The sequence below is a fragment of the Leiobunum rupestre genome, chromosome 1 (assembly GCF_980474605.1).
Source record: "Leiobunum rupestre chromosome 1, qqLeiRupe1.1.hap1, whole genome shotgun sequence".
In the NCBI taxonomy this organism is placed as follows: domain Eukaryota; kingdom Metazoa; phylum Arthropoda; class Arachnida; order Opiliones; family Sclerosomatidae; genus Leiobunum; species Leiobunum rupestre.
In genome coordinates this window covers 80,946,736-80,970,429 of record NC_143384.1, presented here as the reverse complement: position 1 = coordinate 80,970,429, position 23,694 = coordinate 80,946,736, and the positions used below count along the sequence as shown (strand labels likewise).

General features: G+C 36.9%; 1 protein-coding gene across 1 annotated transcript; it reads right to left on the bottom strand.

Annotated features, from left to right (window-relative positions):
• Positions 1 to 10,785: 10,785 nt before the first annotated feature.
• LOC149967147 (uncharacterized) lies at positions 10,786 to 16,987 on the bottom strand. Its single transcript, XM_090167617.1, has 6 exons — positions 16,843 to 16,987; positions 15,010 to 15,068; positions 14,569 to 14,673; positions 13,534 to 13,581; positions 13,240 to 13,284; positions 10,786 to 10,835 (listed from the first exon to the last, which is right to left on the bottom strand). Exons 1-6 carry the CDS (start codon positions 16,985 to 16,987, stop codon positions 10,809 to 10,811), a joined length of 429 nt encoding a protein of 142 aa, XP_090023743.1. The 3' UTR covers positions 10,786 to 10,808.
• Between the last annotated feature and the right edge of the window lie 6,707 nt (positions 16,988 to 23,694).

Genomic DNA, 23,694 nt, shown 5'->3' with positions numbered 1-23,694 from the left:
GCGCTCTACACTTGAATTTTAACTATTTCTTGAGCGTAAAAAGCTCCTTTAATTATATTGCCGGTGAAATCTTTCACAATATACATACAGGGATCTCTCGTAATTACTCTATGAATTTCAAATATTTCGGCTGTAAACGTTCTCGTGTATGCTTTATCAAATGTTGCTTTTGCAACGGCTAATCGAACTTTATCCCCAATTTTTAAATTTGGCTTTCCAATCATACTAAGGTTGCCATAGTTTTTTTCCCAAATTGCCGATTCATTGTTTTTATTGACATCTTTAGGGGCGATTCCCGTTGTTGAATGTTTTCGAGCGTTATAAGATTTTGCAATTAATGGTAGTTTATTAAGATAGTGTAAATCGCCGGTCTTGGTAATTATTTTAAAAATTTTAGATTTTACCGTGCGAACGAGTCTCTCAACCATAGAAGTCTTTTTCTCAGAGTACGTGAGGTAATGGTGGATGTTATAACGCTTTAAGAGAGCGCGAAATGGGGCGTTTCGAAATTCTGACCCTGCGTCGGTACATAAATTAAGGGGTACCCGTTTTTTGAAAATATCTCTAAAGGCCTTCACAATCTCGCTCGAGGTTTTATTTTTAATTGGCAGAATAAAAACGAATTTGCTTAAGATATCCTGAACTAATAACGTATAACGGTAATTTTTATTAAAAGTTTGTAAAATAGGGAGGTCTAATAAATCGGCCATAAATGTCTCATCAATAGTCGTTACATATAATTTGGTACGTTTAAAATTTAACCTCCTAGCTCTGTGTTGTGTGTAAGTTGGTTGTTTACTGAGAAAATTTTTTATTTCTTTTTCCGAAATTTTGGGAAATTTTTTTCTTAAAGTAACACTGTCAGAATAACTGTATGGGCTTTCAACATCGTAATAAACTTTACTTAATTGTTTGTCTGTTTTTGACAACACCATCTTTAAATGTGTGAATAGAAATAATAAAAACAAACTATAGTAAAAGTTTTTATTTTAATAAATTAAATCACATTTTAAGTTTGACACATTTTGAACAATATCAAAATATAATTGACTTTCTACTATTAAGGGATCAAGACCAAATTCCTTTTGGAATCTTACAACAATATGTGCTAAATCCTAGTTTACAAGAGACATCGTGAGCAATCGAAGATTTACAATGCGGATTCTCACAATTTTCGGTAATTTCAAACATTTTATCCGTGAGCTCATGTACAATTATGTCACGCATAATATTTTTTGCCGACAAAATTAAATTAATCTCCTGATCAATTGTATGTTTACAATGTTTTAATCTTTTCCACCCTGCTTGGTTGAGATTAAAACCATAATTTGTTGAATAAAAAAGATGATACAAATGGTTTTTTCCTCTGGCACAAGCGCGTACATCCACGAGTTTTTCCTTTTGTCCCTTGAAACAGTCGATTTTTATCTTTGAACCTTCAAGAGGAAGCCAGGTGTGAAAACTAGCAACTTGGTCTTCAAAAAAATCAGTTATTTCCTTTTCGAATGTGAATAGAGATTGCCAGGCTTCCAAATTCAGTTCAAATTCGGCGCAAGTGTCTAGTTGGTAAATTTTGATGGATGGATTTACATAACATAGCACCGTTACTTCTTGTTTAGGTGAGAGACTGTGAGTTCGAGACATCTTTACCACTACGATTCCGCGAAACAACTAACCAATCTTTGCCCTCGTTGATTGATTTTATTCCGTAATATACGTAACTTGACGCTCTTGGTTAATGACAAATCGGTTTTCGTATTCTCCAATAATAATTATGTTTTGAATATTAGTTAAGGGGGAAGAAAACTTCATTACCATCCGTAAACTACCATTTCGTTGAATTGAGAGATTGTTAGAGTTTGCCGAGGAATCGTAAGTTAAATCAAACGCGAATAATGTATTACCGTTTTTATAATTTTCGTAATCAATACAATTACCAGAGTTATTTCCAATTAAATCCATTGCCGAGAATAGTGAATAATATGACCTAGTGTAGAGATTTTTATTAAAATCTGGAGTTAGAGCAGTTTCTGGTATATTCTGGTCGTCTAATGAAAGTTGTAAGAACGAGAGATTATTATGGTTAAATTGAAAGGGATTTTCTCGACTAGATCCATTGTAAGTAGAATTATTTACCATTCCGATTATTACACGATTTGGAATTTTACCTAAAAAAATATTTGACTTCACGAAATCGCTAGCGCCTGCTGAGATTGTCAGAGTTTTAACAACAGTTTGTGTTAGATCGTACAAAGCTCTCTGTTTGTGCAATATAGCATTATGTGCCAGCAGGAGATCTGGATTTACGAGAATATGTTTAGCAGTAAGAACCGCTTCTTCGACACATAATCTATATTTGATATTAACATCTTCTTGTGAAATAATTATAAATTCATCGGAATTTTTCAAGAGTCGAATTCTTAAATTCACTTTGTTTAAAAGAAATTTGTCTATTTTACAAGAATCTACATGAAGTCTTCCCATATATTCGCAAAGTTTCGATCCAGCAATATCTTTACTTCTTTTTAAAATTCCATTGTTTTTTTATCCTTATGAACATCGTTAAACGCTAGCGTTGGGTCGCAAAACCCGTCTTCATAATAACCCTCGGCGGTTTTGTAAGATTGTTTGGCTCCCTTATCAAAATTTAAAACTGTTGCTAAATATGCTAAATATGGGTAGCAGTTGTTGCTAGATTGTACTAAAGTCTCATTCATAAACACGTCTATTTGGCTAAAAATAGAATGCAATGGAAGATTACATAGTGATACTTTTTTTTCGACTGCTGGAATATCTATTAAAACACCGTTTTGTTCTTTTTTAACCCGAATTCGAATTTTAAGCATCAAGTTTGTCATGTCAATATAATAATCTCCCCCGGGATAGAAAAATCCATCTGTGTAGCATTAGACAAGGGAGCTATAGGGAAATAGTCTACAAATTTATTTCCCTCAATATTACCATTAATCAGGGGTTCGTTAAAAAGTTCTAACTCTGAACACATAGATTCAAATTGAGGCATAATGCTTTAGTCAAGAAAATCGGTTTTTGTTCTCTTGCGTTTTCTTTGATTTGCGCTTCTTTACTCTCCGAGCTCCAGAGCCTTTCTGTGTATTTAATATGGTATCACCGAGACTATTTAAAAGATTTGTTCCAGCAATTTTACTATTTTTTTTAACGACTCCTTAAAATTTTGACCCGCAACAACATCGTCCATAATTCTCTTCCCCATAACCAACCCTTGAATACCGAGTGATTTAGCTACGGGTCGAAAAAGAGGTGTTACGAATCTTGCTAAACTTTTAAAAATTGAGCCAAATCCACGACCAGTCTGATATTGGCTTCCTCGAAAGACGTTATATCCGCGTCCTGTTTGAACATAATGATGATAATATCTTTCCATGATGAGCTTGTTTTAAGTGTACTTTAGACTAAGCATCCAGTCTTTTAAATATTAGTTTAATAATAGTCTTGCCTGTTTTATATGGCAGGAGTTCACCGTAATCCGACCTTAAAGAAATTTCTATAGTTTGTATTTGATCGTAGAGAACTGGAAAATAGTCTAAAAAATGAAATCTTTCAACCTGTGCTCGATTTTTATTTTCGTTTAATTTGATAATTCTCAGTAGGGGTGTATTAGTGTGACCTGTAGTTATAGGTTGTATAATATTTGTATAGACAAAAATTCCAGATATTCCGTGGTTGAGATCTGCGGGGTACATACCTATTTCGTTAAAAAGAGGTCTTTCAATTTGATTGTTTGAAAAACCTAACATTTGCCCAAGTTTGGGGTTATCTATTGGAAAGGTTAAAAAACTGTTTCCACCCAAACCTTTAACTGAAACTGTCGAATCTGAATTAAAATTAAACTCGAATTTAGCCCAACTCTGATGTGGCAATGATTGTTTCATCGCTAATAAAATATCATCAATAGTGTGGTAAACACCAGTTGGAATTCGACAATGGAATTTGTCTACAATATTTAGTTTATTATTCTTACCATGTTCGTAATTGTTGAAATCAATATCACGTTTTTGTCGTCGACTATTCTCAACTCTGTTTAAATCGTTTCGAAAAATTATAAAATTAGCCGTATTATCTAATTCTAATCTAATTTGAAGTGGGTCTAATGCTTTGCTTTTATAAACTGAGGAGATATAATCTACTTTGTACTCAATTTGTAAGAGGTCTGCTAGAGGTCCAAATATTTTAATTTCCAACCCACTCATTAACTCAATTTGAAAATAATAATTTCCATTTTCTTTGAAAATAAAAAATCCAGCCTTAAGTGAGATATGCGAATCAAAATATTTTTGAAGTTCATTTAAAATTTTGAAATGAAGAGATAACGGTATAAAATTCCCGCTTAAATCCTTATCAGACTCGTAATAGTTACGTTCAAACGTATAACTGTCATTTTCCCAGTTAGGAGCTTCAATTGGAAAATTTTTATTGTACCTAAAATCTATAACAGATTCCTCATCTGACATAAATTTTTCCTCATACACTTTTAAAGGATTTTTACTGCTAATTACACCATTTTGAAATTCTGGCGCGTTTATATTAAAAATACTTGCTAATCTCCCAGTGAAGGCAATTTGTAGATCTTTAGGGAATGAAATTCTTAAGTAATGACCTCGATTTATTTCTTCTATTGCGTAACTAATTTCGTACCGATTCAAAGGGGGGTAGTTAGTAGCTTGTTGAATCTCGTTTTTTAATTGCCTATGCAAAGATAATGGGATAATATTTCCAAAATCATCTCTCTGACCTTCAAATAAAAAAGGTTGGATAATTGATACGGAGTAAAAAGCCCAATCTTCCTGCTCAAATTGCGGTATTTTTGTAGTCTCAATACGTATGTCGATAAAATTGTTACGCGAATTAAAAGTAATATTATTTAAATTATTTAACGGTCCAAATTTTTGATTACCCGTAAAATAAGTGTCTGGTGGAATTTTAAAAAGGTCTGCTAATGGATTTTGAAATTTAATTTCCATCCCTACCGGTATTTCTAAATTAAAATATAAATTATCTTCATCATCGGAAGATATCGCTGTTTTTAATCCATCAAACTGTCTTGGTTTACATCGTTCTAATAAATCACGTATAATTAAGTGTAATGTGAACGGTTGAATTTCATTATTATATTGTCTTTCTCCCTCATATCTGCCTGCCTCAAACACATTTCCGTAATTATTCCATTGTATTTGTTTAATAACAGGCTGAGATGGTAGATTAATGGGTATTGGGAGAGAACTTGGTAATCTATTTTCTTCGGAAGGATTTAAAACTTTTGGTTGGTTGACGTCTCCATTAATATTTGGAATTAAAGGTTCTGTTGGTAAAATGTTGTTTAGATTTTCTTCTGGTTTCAAATTTGACTTTTCTTCTAAATTTCTTTTTGGTTCAAGTTTTGGTTTTTCCTCTTGTTTCACTTCTGGTTTTAGTTTCGGTTTCTTGTTAATTTTCTGTTTTTTTTCTCCTGGGTTGTGATTGTATTTCTTCCACGGGAATTTGTCGTGGTAAATATTTTTGTTGATATTTATTCACAACTAACGCTTTTTTAATTCGTACTTCTATAAAATTTGTTGCGTAAGTTAAAGAAATAGTTTTGGCGTGATTCGAGAGAGGATAATTAGAAAGATAATCACTGTCGACAAAATCATTTTCTCGAAATTCCAGAACAGACGCTAGGGGCGATGCTTGAGGTATTCTTACTTGCACATCTTTTTGTAACTGTATTTTTAATTTTGAACTGTCTTCGTTTTCATCTGCTTTTACCGTATTCATATGTATTTTTCCTTTAAGTGTTTGATTGGCCTCAATAGTTTTAGCAAACTCGTTGAGTATATTATTTTGAAGAGATGTTGGAATATTATTCTTATTTCTGTCTAGATCACCCTCGTAACGTTTGGGTGGAATTTCAATTTTAATATAATCCCATTGATTTTCTTCGGGTGAAATAACATCTGACACGTGCCCTACTTGGAAATGCGAATACTCATTTTTTATATTCGAATAAGTTTCAGGAAGAATTATTTCTGCTAATGCACAAGCCCATTTTTCATTGTTAAAATTTAATGGTTTTGATAATTGTACTTTAAAGCTAGAAGGTGTATTTTCCGGGTAAATATCGGGTGATGCGTTCGAAGGTAGAAATACTACGAAACTTGACATCTTTATAATGACAGTTTCAGTTGGGCGACATCTCGTTTTATACTAATAAAAGATTTAGCGTGATAGATCGAAAGGATTGGGATTTGAACTTGAGACTGTTTGAATAACATCCTGCAACGCTACCGATCTACCACGCTAAACCTTAACACGAAAGAGTTAAAATATCTATTTTACGTAGGAAAAATAATCACAATATATTTATTAGAAAAACATATTTATTCACATATTTTCAATCATTTGACAAGTTTGTTCAAGATTTTCCAAAACCTCAATGGGTGTTTCAACTTGATTAAGAGTTAAAATTTGATTATTTTTACAATATTCTTGAAAACAAGTTGGCAAGCCAAAATATACCTCTCCTCGGAAGAATTGTCCCTAGTGGTATTAATTTCTCGAGATAACCCTTAAAGATATATCTCCGCAATTTAGAGTTATTTGTTAAAAATATTAACCCATTTCTATCCCGCCCGGTATAAAATTTTAATTATAATTAAAATAATTGAGACGAAACGACCAATTTTAATTTATTCAGAATATCATAAGTTAAGTAGTTACAACAGTAAGTTAGACGTACTATAACAATGCACAATTGAATTAAACCCTTTTACAGAACAAGTTTATCAGTTAAATATAATACGAAGCAAATTTTAATGAAATATCTCCAGAGGCTTTTTGGAATTACTCGCTTACGAAATACTTGCCGCATCTTTAACGCTCATTTTATTTCAACACTCGCCCTTGATGAAGATACCGTAGATATCTGGTAGTGGACGACTCGTTCACTTCCTGTTGACGTTGTGACGCATACCACATGAAAAAGACCAATGCCGTCCAATTTCCAATATCATATAATGACTCGCACACCCAAGAAATCATTGACTGCGTTAGAAATCGTAGATATCCAAATATCCACACCAAATGTATTTACAAGAAGCAAAAACCTTACCATCAACAAAGCACAGAGAGCCACTTGACTAACCGCCAGCTTTTAAAGCAATTAACGTTAAATTATCTCCTTTGAATTAACAGAACTATATATAGGTCGTTAAGAATACCCGTAAATAAATAACAAAAAAAAACTAACAAAGTGGACCACCCACAGGGTCTACCCTTTAACCCTCTAATCTCGGCTGACTGCGCTAAAACAAGATTTAACCTTTAAAAAATACCAGATTAGGCATTCATAAATTCATTAATAAAAAAAGACTTTATTACCTATTATGCTTACGATGAATGTCTTAATTTCAGTGAATCTAAGCAGCTATCGGTGGTTCTGTGGTAGAGCGCTCGACTGCCAAGCCGAATGGTCTGGGTTCGAAACCTGGGTGGCGCATTTGTTTTTAATCAATAGAGAAACGCTAAATTAGAATTTCTTCGATGCAATAATTTCAATTTCAATTCTATTTCAATTAAACCAAAATTTCGTACTCTATTAAATACGCTTCCGATAAAGCTGAAGGTCTAATTTTCAATAAGGCGTAACAAGTGTCGGTGGTTCTGTGGTAGAACGTCCGCCTGTCAATCAGGAGGTCTCGGGTTCAAATCCCGCCCGATGCGATCGCAAATTGATACTAAGACGAATACCGTGTACAACTGGTGGAAACCCTGCCATTGGACGTTGAGAGGTAGCATTACACTCAGCACTCGGTCCGTCCCAAAGTCATTAAGAAGAAGTTGGAGAGAAAACGCCCATATAAACACAACAGACTCAACATGCACATCCATCAGAACACAAACACAACAAATTCAACACTCACAACCTACGCATAAACATTACAAAAACCGTAATACACCAAACCGTCACGACGGTGAGCGAAAAAACACCATCCAAACCAAACCGCAAATGCATCCGTTAACGCTCACCGTCACACGGTGGTTTTGCCAACCCTTTGAGAAACTGCGTACGCAGTGATTACACACACAGACAGACACACCCACAGACCCACCCACAGACCCACCCACAGACAGACACGGTCGTTGTATAACCCCTCCTAGGGGACTTTGTCCCCTCGGAGAGGTAAAAATAATAGCTTCCATCTGCTTATCAGATGGCATGACAAAGTCCGGTGGAAATACAATATTTGATTTCATTGTTGAATTTAAAGTTTCTTCACTCTTAATACCAGTTGTCTTTTTTTTACGATGAATTTTCTTTGGAGTTCCAGTACCATTAACAAACTTGTCGAGCCATTCTTGATTTTTTACGTTAAACTCGTTCAAATAATCAATAATTTGGTCGTCTAATTTTTCTTCTTCGCTTGTGTATTTTGGTTGATTTGAATGAAGGCAATCGCAAACATCAATATTAAGAAGTGTTTTATTAGAAAAACTAGATGTCAAATGATTTAGCAGATGCATCTTAAAAACTCTTCGTTCCAGAAATAAAGCTTGACAAACCCAACATTTAACACTAAATTTAAAACTATTTATAAAATCAAACGCGTGTTTGCGACATGCCTCCTCATAATAACAAGGGTTCTCGGTAGGCGATTTGCATTTAATTTCTGGTTTCCCCATAAATAACTTCATTTTTTTAACCTTTAAAGAGCTCGATTTTTGAGACGTCTTACGCTTACACATATCCTTTGACTTTTAAATGTAAAAACAATTATTATTTATAGAAATAGCTACTATCTCAAGTTTATATTCGTTTATTAGTTGTTTAAAGTATTTTGGGTGGGGCCAAAAGTTGCCAAGGATATAAAGCGAAGGTCGCGAATTCGTTTCCCCATCTCGCAAATAACTAATTAGCATTTTAAACGGCGAAAAAACGAAAAAACGAAAAAAATGACACCAAAAGTAAATAAGTGGAAGTATTTGGTGGGGTTACATATTACCGCCGATATCTCGGTTCGACCTTGTCCGATCGTGACCAAACTTGTTGGGAGTATAGACCGAGGCTTAGTGGTTGTGGACAGGTGTCAGGCGTCGAGGTCAAAGATCATCTTCAAGGTGAAATTTGAAAACATAAATATGTTTTTCGATTTTTTTCCAAGGACAAAAATTTTTGTTTTTGAAAATATTTTTGGGGGTGTTTTGGCGGCCATCTTGGCGGCCATCTTGGAAATAAAAGCGTTCATATTTAGATTACTACTACTGGCACAATGAAATGTTTAGGGGGGCACGATGGGGCACTTTCAGACTAGCTACGTTCAGGGAAGAACGGGATTCGGGAGTTTTTGGAAGCCCATTTCTCTGAAGCGAATCACTTTCAGGGGCGTACCGAAGAGAGTACGTTTGGGGGGGGAGGTAATTGAAATTTGACAAGTAAAAAACAAGGTTTGTCAAGCCGTCTAAGTTTGGATTGTTACGGTAGATTTCAATTTAAATGTTTCATTAGCAGCGGGAACTATATACTATACAATTGATTTAATAGTACTAATGTACCTTAAAAGTTAGAGATGGCGCCCCCAGTTTAATGATAGAGTTGACGGCTGAGTGCCCCGACTGGAAATTTCGGAACCACGACTACCGAAAGCGCCTATGTCATTCTAGCGGTACTATTCCCAATTCAATGGCGAAAACGGCTCGGCGTCTAGCCATACTAGTGAGTGAAGCATTTGCGTACTCTCTTTATATATAAAGCGAGATACACGAAGAAGAAGAAAAAGAGATTGAACGATGCTACAGCAATTTAAAAATCCCATCAAACCCGCTTACTATTTTCTCGTCGTGTATGCCGCTGTAGTAAAAAATAGATACATTTCATCCTGACGAATACTAGTTGTTGTTCAACTGAACTGCTTTGAATAACTGGAATTATTCATACCCAAATATAACATCTGTATCACACCATATGATCACACGTTATTTTTACCCAACGCAACTTTAGGAATATTGGCTTGTGAAATTTTCACTTTCCTAAAGAATATCACTATAATATTCACGACTTACCTAATTTACCCTAATTAAAAAGAAACTGTAACATCTCCTTTAGAAATTAAAACTATTTTTATAAATTTTATACAGATTTACAAATTTAACGTAGAAAATTAACACTGAAATAATAACGAACAACTGATATTATCTACCACGCGTCTATATGCCTTTCAATTTTATAAGGTGCACTGCTGTGGAAAAAATGACTATTTAAAAAGCTTTAACCTCAAGGCTGAACTAAAGTTCCGACACACTAGCTGCCTAGCATAAAAATCAGGTCTTGTAAGTTATACATAAGGATAAGCAACTACATAAAAATCTCAAACATAGTTAATGATTTTAGGGAAGTAAATTGCTGGGAAATTCTAAATGATTTGTTGCAATATCGTTAACCATCGATTTAGTAGTTTTTTAATTAACTAACATGTTTCATAAAATTCATTTTACCAAGTCCACCTCGATTTGCCAACTCTACAAAACTATTAGCCTCCCCCTGACCCCCCCCCAAAGGTACGTCCCTGATCACTTTAGGACCCATGTTCATAAGACATTTTTTACTCATCGGGACCCATAGAACACGCCCAAGAATTTTTGACATACTTATCCCTTATTGAAAAAACACAAATTATAATTGAAAATAAATCTTTTAAAAACGGTTTTTGACATATGAATAACGGTACCAAAAATACAAGTTTTTCAATACTAAACTATTCTACATCGAGCATTCCCAACGTTGCATTTGAATTATTTCAGTTTTGAAGTCCCAAAATACAGTTCTGAAAGAAATATCTGTATAAGAACCTATTTATTTTATAAGTTGGAGCTTAGCGATAAAAGGCAGAGTGGTTATATAATTACAGTCGAAGATTTGTAAAATATACACTAGGTGGGGATGCTATTACTCCGAACACTTTTTAAAAATCGTTTAATAACATAAATGATTTTTAACGAAAGGAAAAATTGAATGAGGGATTTTAAGAACCATTCCTTAGACACATTCTCCCTCAATTTTAGACTTCTAACTTTAATTAAATTTAAATTAAATCAATTTCCCCAAAGACAGTATTGAAGGCTAACTCCGAACAAATCCGGGAAACTCTGAACACCAAAGAAATTGCCCATTTTCTACGTAAGGTACGTTATGTACTTCTCTATTTTCTATTAGCTTATGAACTTACCGTATGCGTATACATACGGTATACAGGGTGTAAATTAAGAACCAAACCAGGGCAATTATCTCAAAATGTGTTTTAGTTGCCTTCGCCGAGAAAGATTTTTTATTTCCGCCGCGTGCCGATGTTTATGAATGAAACCGCTAATTTACGTTAAGGTATTAAAATGTAATGTTAAATTAAGCGGTAGTCCATACATCAATCGTTTCGTTACTGCGAAATGGTGGCCTAAATCGGAAAAATGCCATAGAACATTTTCGTCTTAAAATTATCTGTAGAACCCGTAGACGCTCGGTCCTACCACTATTTAGGATACACCCTGTATAAAATATGAACTGCATAGAGAAAAAGCTAATCTTTTTACGAGTTTTATCAGGTACGCTGTCTTTAATGATCGCGAAACCTTATTTACGGGGCTACAAGTCGTTGGCGCGAATCAAAATTAAAACTTTTTAAAATGAACAAGTTGGGGGGTACTTTTTTTTATATAATCGTACCATTTTCGGATCGTTTTCTACAACTTTGAAATATTGTTTATGACATTTCACGGTTCTTAAGCTTTAAAACAAGGTCATCATTGTCCATTTTGATTAAACTAATTTCAAGATATGAATTTTTAAACGAAAGGTATTCGGAGTTAGAACTGTTGAGAGTTACCCACTCTGACTATAAATGGTTTCGGTGCTACTGTATTTAACATGAAAAGCTCACAAACGCAGGCAGAGTGGTTAGCACTTTCGCCTCGCAGCAAGAGGAGCCGGGTTCGATCCCAGCTTGTGGCACTAGGTGAAAACTCGGAACAACTCATTCTGCGTTGAGTTTGCAAGGTCTCTCCACACTGGTTTAATGGGTTTTCCCCCCAGATCTTCGTTTCCCCCTTCAATAAAAACTTGTGGAGGTTAACGATAATAGTTAGTGTAGGGAGCTGGCGTGGCATGAAGGGCTTGTCACCACCCTCCTACGCATTGTAACCCGGCCACCTGAATTAGTGGCTTTAAAAGTCGCTTGATGACTTGGGTCTAAGGTGGTGCCTTGGGTATTAACCTAGCTGATTATTATTGGGGAAAATAGGCATAATGGGACTGCGCGTGGGCAAAGAAGAGGCGTTTCCAGGGAATCGAGAATTAAAGTTATATATGCTCATACCGAAACAGTTGAAGAACTGGAAACCTTATGTCATGAATTTACAATAAATAGAATAATAGTCAATTTAACGCCATAAATTAAGGTTTAGGATCGTGGTCGAAAGCCTTTTCTGCCACGCGAGCCATCAGCTCTTTATACTCAATATTAGCGTTAACCCCAAGTCTTCAACAAGTTTTGATGAAAAAGGGAAATCCCCTTCAACCCAGGGACGTCATTTAGGTGGGGAAGGGGGGGGGGCTTGAACCCCACCCCCCTGAAATTTACTAATACCAACTCAGAAAAGGATGAAATACAAGGAATAACGTGGGGAAAGTTTTTGTTCTGACTATTATCCTGATAATTACTAGCAATTGTGCAATAGCTATTTCGATTGAAAATCTAAAAATTATTAAATTTGACGCGTTTTTTCCTTTTAAAGAAACTGTTTTCCGGAGCTCGTGAATAAGAAACTGTTTTCCGGAGCTCGTGAAAAAGAAACTTTTTTCCGGAGCTCGTGAAAAATAAACTTTTTTCTGGAGCTCGTGAAAAAGAAACTGTTTTCCGGAGCTCGTGAAAAAGAAACTGTTTTCCGGAGCTCGTGAAAAAGAAACTGTTTTCCGGAGCTCGTGAAAAATAATGATATGACGTCCCTGCATCAACCAGTGCGGAGATAACTTGCAACTCTACGCGCAAGAAGTGATTCGGAGGTTTGACCCAGTGCCATAGGTGGGATCAAACCCGGCTCCTCTTGCCGGTTTTAATCCTCACGCACAACGATAATATAGGATAATTAATTTCAAACTGTAAATGAATAAAACCGTAAACTTTACTAAATAACCGAAAGCGAGACTGAAATACTTCAATTTAAAAATGAGCATCATACGTGATAATTATTCCATTTCTTCTTTTCGTCTTTTGAAAGCGTTTTCTGAAATAAGAATAATGGTTTTAAGGCTTGTTTTCACTAGGACAAAAACGCCGATGGTCGACGCAAAAAAAATGGATTAGACCTAACGGGGATTTTTTGCGTCAAAGCTCGCTGTTTTTGCCCTAATGAAAACCAACTCTTAGGCCTGTTTTTAATCTGACAAAATGGCCGAATATTTTGATTTAGAAACCTAATGTGGACGTGCAAAGGGTGTATAAATTCCAATTCCTATCAGAATAACGTACTTACAAAGTACTTCTGGATTTCTGCTTTATGTTGTTCGTTGTACTGTTTGACCTTGAAGAAAAAAACCATTAGGTTTTGAGCGAAGATTCTTCGCCGAAGAAAACCCGTCCGCTAACAATTGTAAGTGAACTGTGCACATTGACGCCTGGGTTGGATTATTTTAATTGAAACGACTAATCTTATAACCGAACCATATAGTGTTTGAAATTTGCGATTTAAAACTTTCACATAACCAAAACTACGGTATATGAAATGGTGATTTCGGGTTTAAAGGGAACTTGATCGGAGTATCAGTTGTCTTAAAGTGCCAAATAATCATTTGAAAATTTCATCCCGAATTTTAAGTGCTCTACTGCCTTTCCGTACATTGTAATTATAGATCAGACCAATAGGCCTTTCTATAAAGTACCATTGGCCTTATTGTTTTGATGTTGCTGCTGCGTCGCGGATAACGCATCGATGACGTTTTACTACGAAAAGCCCTGGACATAATGGAAATTTGACGAGGCACCCTGTTTTTAAGTATAAACTGAACTGAACTTCACATATTTCGTGACGAATGAGCTACATAAAAACAAGTTCAGCAAGTGTAGCTTATTTTATAGAAAGGCCTAAAACAATTTTGCATTTTTTCTGCCGTTTTTGAAACATTTAAAAGATTCTGTGGCCCTTTAAAAGTATATGGGTTTCAGTAACCAAACATTTATTGCTAAAAACTAAAGCCACCAAAAATTCAATATCTGCACTACTTTGTTTTGCTAACAGGGATATCAGAGGCCTACGCTCTCATATTAAACTTTGGGTAAAAATTTCGACCGACACTATAAAATTTGAGTTTATATGAAGACCTATCTCCGTGCCTTTATTTCCGAAATATAACGGTCAGCGTATTTAGATGGCTCCACGTGCTCCTTGAGGTGTCGTTATTTGGGTTGATGGTCTACCACAGATATTACAAACGGCTTCTGCGCATGCTCAAATATCATCCAAGCCGGTGTTCCTCTAGCTAGCATCCATCTAGCTCAATGTAAAGCTTACCATAGGCTGTATTGCAGAGGCCAGGTTGCAGAGTTCAGCGTGGAATTGGTCTTCCGTCATGTTAGAGGCCACTTTTTCTTTCATGGCCAGTCTCATTTCAACAGCCTGCAAAAACATGGAATTCCGTCATGTAATCATTTGGCAGTTTGAAATATTCAGTTCAGGTTCGCCATGACATTAAGACGCCCATGGTGGTTTTGCTTCGTGATCTGTCACCTCTAACGTGAAATAATGTCATGGCGGCCATTTAAAGACGGGACTACGGGCAAGCAGTGGCGGACTGGCCATAGAGTGAACCTGCCCAATTGCAAGTGGACCCCATGGGCCCCCTTCAACATGATAACGATATTGTTGTTAAGGCTGAGGCCCTTTGTCTCCTGAAATCTAATAATATTAGACCCAGTCCACCACTGCGGACAAGCTTCCAATAATAGCAATTACTTTTGGCGGTTTCAGAATGGCGCACTTTTGCACTTCTTCCTTCACGGTGTCGTTGGATGCTTCAAAGGAATTAATTTCAATACATGAATTATGACAGGCAAGGTACTAACCATTTCCCTAATTATGAAACTAATTACAGTATTTGGTATATCAGTTTTGTAAGTCAAAGCTACAGATTTGTAACTCATTATAACATACGGTATACATGTAAGTACTTTTAAAGACTGAAAATTTTTTAGTGTAAAGATTCCGTTCTTAATCCCCAAAGTCTTGTGCTTCTCGATTATTTTGAGGAGTAATACCCTTTGCAGACTAGGCTCATAAGACCGGGTTTAACCTCCGTTTATGGAACCAAAGTTTATTTTTTTGTGCTGAAATGTTTTATAAAAGTTATACTTCGGTTTACATAACCCAGGTTTTTAAGCCGGGTCTGAAATGACAGTGTGAGTGTCTTTACCGACGGCTAGGATTGTTGTTACAAAAGAGGTAAAGAACAAAGCTATATTAGTTCGAGCGGTCACTAAAGCTGTAAATTTTCTACAAAAGAAGAGGCGTGGAAATTAGCTACTTTCTAAATGTTGTTTTTAAGAATCAGCGGGGATTTTTCAAGATCAGGTTCCACTAGTCAACTTTATTTCTGTTAGCTAAATCTTGAACAACTCGGTGTGTAGATTAGGAATATAAACTTCATTTTTACCGGAAACGAATATTTTATTTAATTAATTTAGAAGTTGGTACTATGCGAAAAGGTAAGATAACGGCACGTTCGCTACGCTCTCACATTCTGGTTAATCAAGCTGGGTCTTAGAATCTACTAGTTAGCACTCAAAATATTCCTATAATTTTAAATATTTAGGGCCCCCTTTAAAAATTAAAGGTTGGTCATTGTCAACGTGGCCTACCACCTTGCGCAGTGACTGACTGTGGGGCTGGTAGCGAAGTTTCTAAAAGGTTAAAAGTTTTATTTTGTCCCATACAGTTATAAACCCTTTAGGATCAGGCTGGCTCCTTAAAGGAGCGCAGAAATACAATTAATTTAGCAAAATATTTATCTACACCGAAAACGGACGTTAGCGCCGCGCCGGCGAAATATTTTCCTAAACTGATCAGTGCCTATCAGCGGTTTTTTCGACCGTTATTTTGAAATACCAAACGCTAATGTCTACTCTAGATCCGTGTCTCCGACGTTTTGAATGTTGAGATTTCGACATTCAGACTTCAAATAGGTAATAGGGGTCATTTACTCTCAAAACAATAGGCTCTTCAACAAAACATCCTCAAGGAAACACCTATAAGTATTGTTTCCGATAGTCAGGACTTGCAAATTACTGTTTATACAGGGTTTGTTGAAATAATGGAAACTTTTCACCTGTACGGTATGCAACAAGTGTTTCCTTTTAACCAGGTCACTTTTTTGACATATTAAGGCTTAGCAAAAACACGACGTTCTGTTTAAAGGGATCCATCACTCACAACAGGGGGAGGCATAGGGGTAACATAAAATCCAGACTTGCAGTGTGCTTCAAAACCAGTTTTTTTGTGACCTCTATGCCTTCCCCTGTTGTGAGTGAGGGATCCCTTTAAAGGGGAAAATATTCCATTATTTTAACAAGCACCAAATAAACAGTAGCTTGCAGGTCCTGGCTCTTGGATACATTATTTCTTGGTAATTTCAATGAAGATATTATATTGAAGCGCCTATTGCTGGGTGCATCTAAATAAATAATTCGTAAGGGGTCACCAGGACTCCTTGTTTAGATGAGTATCGTTATCGAAAATTTCGAAATATATTTTGAGTTGCTGAGAAACTATCTAATAGAAATGTATACATACTACAAGTTATTTCCTTGATTTTGTCGGCGCGAATCTTCGCATTGAGTTTTGAATTAGCCTCTTTAGCCTTTGCTGCGTCCGATGCGGTTGTGCTTGGCTTTTTAATATGATTGCGTATTACCGTAGTACACGAACATGAAGCCATAATCGTTAACACAATAAAACCTCCGAATACAGGTACAAACAATTTGATTCTAGAATTCATATCGGTTATTTCAATTCTGCTGCTGCGAATCGTAGCACGTTTTTCAAGAAACGAAACTATTTTAGACTTGACGTTGTAGTTTATTGAAACTTCGGGTGTTATGCGCGCTTTGTTGATCAGGACGACGCTGAATACACAAAGGGTTTAATGGAAAACCGCTGCATAGTTCTTTTATTTCCTCATCCGGCATTTTTAGAGAAAGGACAACCATTGAACGCGGCCCGTGATCGGTTTCCTCGACCTGAATAGTAAATGTTTCCAGGAATTTCCTTGTTCGTTTCACTATTCGGGTTTTTTTAATTGGTAAAATTGTTTGCGTGGTTAATGTTAATCAAAATTACAGACTTTTTTCAAGCTAAAATTATCAAAAGTCAAAATTTAGGCCAGAGATTCCAACAGAAGACCGGTTTCGCCCTTTTGGGGCTCATCAGTACTGTGTAGGAACTCTGGCTATCCTCGGAAATCTGCCGATCAGTTAAACTACAATGGACTGCTCACATACCGGGTACTCTGAATGTTTATAAGCTAAAATTAATTGTCAAGAAATGACTATTACTTTTATCATAAGTAACATAATTATTCATAAGTACGCCTCTGTACAACATTTCCATAGAAAAAATAAATGAGACCTTGTTTCACACGGAACATACAATAAGCGGACACAAAAATGCAAAACTCTTATAATCCTTGGGCTATTAAAAAGGTTACCATGGAAACGAAATCAGGTGATCGCGTGGCAAGAACTAAACTACAGATTGTTAAAGCCAGAAAAGCTCGAGGAATTCAAAATTCGATTCACTAATTTCCGTTTCCCATCAGTATAGTCATAAGTGTATAATATTTTAACATAAGTGTGACACTTCTTATTCTTCACATGCAAAAGTTTTACTGAGAGCTATTCACATGACAGACTGCATTACGGGCTTCGTCGCCGTTTTGTGTCCGCTTGCTAACGCGCCACACGTAGCCTTTGGCAGCGCCTCGCTAGGGGGAGATTTTCTTTTTGTGATGACGTCACTCCGTTACTAGCTCTCACTAAAATATTCCCCAAACTGACAAACTTATTGAAGGATATTATAGACTTATGGTATAGCTGATGACACGGTTTTATTCACGGAGTTGGAAGTGACGTAAATTATGTCATATCCCGTAAACAAGGTAAGGGGAAGAGTACCTTGGTGAGTTTCGAATCTTTGACACTAGATGTCACTAAGACAGTGGCAAAAGTAAAGTGGTCAGTCCGCTCCTGTCAGAGGCTATTACAAAAGACGTCCAGTCGCGTTCTCTTGAATTCTTCCGACTCACCCTTGATCCCAGTCGAAAAGCCGGGGCCTCAACTCCGAGAGAAAACATACTATTACTGTATCTTACCCAGAAACCTTCTATTTTAGCAGAATCTCATTTTCAACTAAAAAGGCATACCAACGCCATCTCCTGGGTACTTCAAATGTTCGGAAAATTAAGTTTAACAGCTCGATTAGTTTCTTAGTCTACATCAAAAAAATTTTAAGCACTAAAAGCTTCGAAGCTCTATCAAATGCAATAACCATGGGTTTCCTACCAAGATTCAAGTTCTACCATAATATTGTTACATAATTTTGTCACTTTGGGGATCATTTTACTGAGAGCTAGTAACGGAGTAACGTCTTCATAAGAAAAAAATCTCCCCCTAGCGAGGCGCTGTCAAAGCATACGAGTGACGCGTTAAGCAAGTGGAAGGAAAACGGTGATGAGGCCCGTAATACAGTCGGTCTTGTGAATAGCTGTCAGTATAACGTTTGTATGTGAAGAATATGAAGTGTCACACTTATGTAATTATATTATACACTTTTGGTTTTACTAGAATTACGCATATATTTCTAAATTAATTATACCAAAAATGTATTTATTTATACTCAGGGAGAATGAATATGTCGAGATTATCAGGCCCGTACATGGGGGGGCGCCAGGGGATGCTCAGCACCCCCAAATGAGTACTTGAGCATCCCCAATTTACTAATTTCATAGGTGGGGAGATAAAAATGACTCAAGGCATTGGCACCCCCAAAAAGAATTTGAGCGCCCCCGAGTTTTGGCGGCTGTGTACGGGCCTGGTTTCTGCAATTCCACCCGTTGGGGCCCTCGGTATGCTCCTCCGCTTTAATAAAATCAAATAATATTGCAACCTCATTGGTTCTTAAAAATTACGTTTTTCGACGCGATTAACGCTGCTTACCCCCCCCCCCCTTAGCGTGACAGGGTTAGGGCCCCAACATGTCCGTCGATAGTCGCGACCATAGATATAAGAAATGTATATAAAGGTCTAGATAAATTTCGGGGCGTCTAAGCCTAACATAAAATACGGAATTGACACCTAGTAGACACCGAGGAAGGCACGTGACCAAGAGCGCGAGCTCTCTTAGCATTTTAGTACTAAGCGCTTGACCTTTCCGCAGGCCGTAGTCTTTAGACACCATCTGTTGGTGACTTTTAGTATAATTTTTAAGCAGGAGACAATGGCTCTCGGGATGATAGCACGAGCTTTCGTACCGATAGATAGCGCCTTATAAGGATAGCCTGCAGAAGTTACGCGTTTCTGCTAGCTGTCACCTCCGTATTCACTCCCTTTGAAATATTTTATCTAGACCTTTATATACGTTTCCTATATCTATGGTCTCGACATATTCATTCTCCCTGAGTATAAATAAATACATTCTTGATTATAGCAAAATAACTATAAAGTTAAAAATTACCAAAATTATTTTAAGCACTAGAGGACAATTTGATCTATACAGAAAAATTCCTTTTGAAAGGATTCCTTTAAACCTTAGAAGATTGACTCGAATAAGAAAGTCTAATGTTTCAATTTCTATCAGTACTCTTCCCCCTTAAAAAGGCATACTTTTGAGGAATTATGTTACATATGCTTTTATTTATACTATGGACTAATTAATAAAGGATGCAACCGAAGTTCTATAGCAAGCTGCGAAAACTACTTCCTATCCCTCTATCGGGGAAAATATGCGTAACAGCGACTGCGAAAGTGCGAAGATAATTAACAAGGAGAGCGGCCAAGTTTAAACAACAGTAGATGTAGAATCTAATTCTGGTAGACGCAAATTGTGCTTTTTGGTCGCTCTTTGTAACACCTTCGCACGTACGCAGAGTGAGTGTCACATTTTTTAGCCGAGAGTTTGATAGTGGGGTGGCGGAGTTTGCAAAAACAAGAGATCATTCCCTAAAACTTTCTAAACCCCGGGTCATCACTGCTACCCGTTTAAATTCATTTTCCCATAGTGTCATAATTCCCCAGCCTAATTATTCTAAACTTAAAAGTTTACTTGTTGCACATTTTGGTACTTCTTAATTCGCAGGTTTTGTAATTTTGTTGATATTTCATTTGTATTGGTGAATTCCTTTGCCCCGTGCTTTACTTTTTTTTCATTTTATTTGGCATTTCTTGTTGCCATTTTCATGTGTTAATAATATTTTCCTTTCGGTTTGATATAATTTATGAATGTATTACTAATATCAAGAATGTATCTATTTATACTCATGTCATTGTTGACATATTCGCCGCTTCTATCTGATCGAAACGTCTTTGGTATTTTGTTTCGCAAAGCCGTGCAATATTGGTAACATGAGTAGTTACCTCACTTTTATATTTCAGAAGGGCAATGATCGTATAGCGGCTGTAGTCGTCGATTAGAGTTAGAATATATCTCTTTCCACTTGGTGTCATTGTTGGCATACGTCCACACAAGTCTGTGTGAATGAAGTCCAATTTTCGTTCTGACTTTATTACTGAACTTGGAAATGGTAAACGTGCCATCTTTGATTCAATACAAGTTTCACCATTTTCCATTTTCTCACACTTAGAAATTACGATCCCATTTGCCAACTCTTTTCTTTCAAGAGTACTTATAGCATCTGTATGTCTATGCCCCATCCGTCTGTGCCAAACATGAATGCAAAATTTCGAAACTTTATTCAGAATCAATTTCACTTCATTTCGTTAATTCAGTTTGTAAAGGTCATCGTCGCAAGATGCTTTAGCTACAATAGTCTTGTTGTCATCAGTAATCGTGCAACCTGTCTTATCAAACACTACTAGAAAATCATGCTTTACTAGTTTTTTCACGCACAATAAGCTTCCTTTGAGCTGTGGGACATATAACACGTCTTTTACACTTGCTTTATTGACACCAGTCCCTTTTAAACAACAACTTAATGTTCCGTTTCCTTTGCCGGCTACCTTTAGAATCATGAATGTCACCATTTGCAGTGTACACTTTATCAACGTATGTATTATCCAAGAAAGTGAAAAAATTCTTGTCATTTGTCATGGGGCATGTTGCGCCAGAATCTACGAACCGAGCGTCATCAAATTCTCTAGTTGAAATTTTAACCGCTGTATAACTGACGTTATTTCTTTTCGTCTCTGATTCTTTCGCCTCTGTGACAACCATCACGTGTTCTTTTACTCTTTGTTTCGCTTTGAATATTGTACAATTTTTCTTCATATGTCTTTCTTTGTTACATTCGTAACATATTATTCTTGGTTTCCTTTTATACGAAGCTTGTCTGTTATATTTATTTGTCACAGCATAGCTCTGTAGAGCTGTCTCTTTATTATCTTTCACCTTTTCGTCGGATTCTTCTCTTCCTTTGATTAGATCGAGTGTTAGATCATCCTCGTCTCTTGTTTCTAAAGCGATTATCAAGGTGTCATAGTTTTCAGGAAGACTACACAGAAGTAACGCAACAACTAAGTTTTCTTTTAAGTCTTCACCTAGACCTCTTAAATGATCCACAATATCTAACATTGTTTTCAGATGTTTTTCCATGTCTCCGAATTCCGTCAATTGACTTCTACACAGTCGTTTCAATAAAAACACTTTACTGCACAAAGCGCTTTTCTCGTAATAATTTTTCAGAGCTACCCAAACTTCTTTCGCTGAAGTTATATCACGAGAGGAGTTTGAGAGATAACCTCCTCTCTTACATAACTGTTAAAGCTTATGTGTCTGTGATCCGACAGGGACGGTTCATTAGACATTTTCTGTACACAGTGTAAGATCAATGACTTCACTTCTTATAATTGTAACAAAAGTTGGTTCATTGTTCCTGTTAAGAATATTAAGCTTGGTGCTAATTAGATATTCTATAAGCTCATTTCCACGCTGATTGGAGTCTGAGGTGCCCCAGATGTCGTGGTGAGCATTTTCATCACAACCGATGCCAGCCTCATCCCCGTCCCCTCACAGCCACCTCCTTCGGGGGTGGGGGAAGAGGATCGTCATATGGGAAGTATGCTGATGCCAGTGTCAGCTCCACCTCTCCGTTTATAGAGGAGATGGTAAGTTTGAAAATCCAGCGGATGGCAGTTGGTTCTTCAGCCCTCGTGACGATTTTCCAACATTGCGTGTTAAGCGCCCTGTTGAAGGTACGTTACCATTTTAGAAGGTGTGGAAGGTAACCTTGAACGGCTTTGGTAGGTCACTGGCCTTCATTACTGAAAGCCGCGCGCCCCAAGAACCTGTTCGTTCTGGTCGAAAGCACTCCTCAACCAGTCCGCTGTAAGTTCATCCTTGCAGAGGTAGAGAACAGCCCCACCACTCAGCTCGAAGTTCCAGAAGCGTGGTAGAGAGTTACCTGAAAGGCTGAAAGTATCCCGTCTATACTTTCCAGAACACAACGCTGGATGGTGCTCAACTCTTCTACCGAGATTACTCTCACTGGAAAGCCATCTTTACTGAGTGTAAGACCTCGCTTAAGGTCTGGTCCTGGCCCATAGTAAGAAAAAAAGCGCTTAAATAAATAATCCTTCAAGGAAATCACCAAGAAGTAATATTTCTAAGTGCCAGGACCTGCATGAACTGTTTATATAGTGCTGGTTGAAATCATAGAAATCTCATAGGTAACTAGAATGCTGCCGCCTACGGCCGAGCTTGACGCCAGTTCGCCTTGAACCTTCAGACAATGAGAGGCCGTAGAGTGGTTCCGCCAAGGAGGATAATAATCCTCCTTGGTTCCGTTACTATAGCGGGAGATAGGTGACGTCATTCTCTCCGGTGACATTAAATTCTTGGCAGAACCGCTCTTTGAGCTCTGATTGGCTGAGATCTGGCGTCGTCTGCCACGGCGTTTGGGCCATTTGCCAGTTACACGGCAGCATTCTAGTTACCTATGAGATTTCTATGGTTGAAATAATGGAAACTTTCCGCCTGTAAACTAAACGTTGTGTTTTTGGTAATTCTTACTATATTAAAAAAAGCTACCGTATAGGTGAAATGCTTCCATTATTTTAACAAATAGTGCTATAACCCCTTACCCCCCAAAAAACAAAACTCCGTTACTATTTTGGAGACTATTTTGACGCATATTTATCTGAATCTGCTATGATGATCCTCTTTGTCCTCGGCACCAGCGTGAGCTATGGTAATAATATTCATAGAAATCTCATAGGTAACTAGAATGCTGCCGCCTACGGCCGAGCTTGACGCCAGTTCGCCTTGAACCTTCAGCCAATGAGAGGCCGTAAAGTGGTTCCGCCAAGGAGGATAATAATCCTCCTTGGATCCGCTACTATAGCGGGAGATAGATGACGTCATTCTCTCTGGTGACATTAAATTCTTGGCAGAACCACTCTTTGAGCTCTGATTGGC

Coding starts and splice junctions, on each gene's coding strand:
- LOC149967147 (XM_090167617.1), bottom strand. CDS start 16,987: ATGGCTTCATGTTCGTGTACTACGGTAATACGCAATCATATTAAAAAG. Junction 15,069..16,842: donor AATCAAGGAAATAACTTGTA/GTATGTATACAT, acceptor ATTCCTTTGAAG/CATCCAACGACACCGTGAAG. Junction 13,285..13,533: donor CAGAAATCCAGAAGTACTTT/GTAAGTACGTTA, acceptor TTCTTATTTCAG/AAAACGCTTTCAAAAGACGA.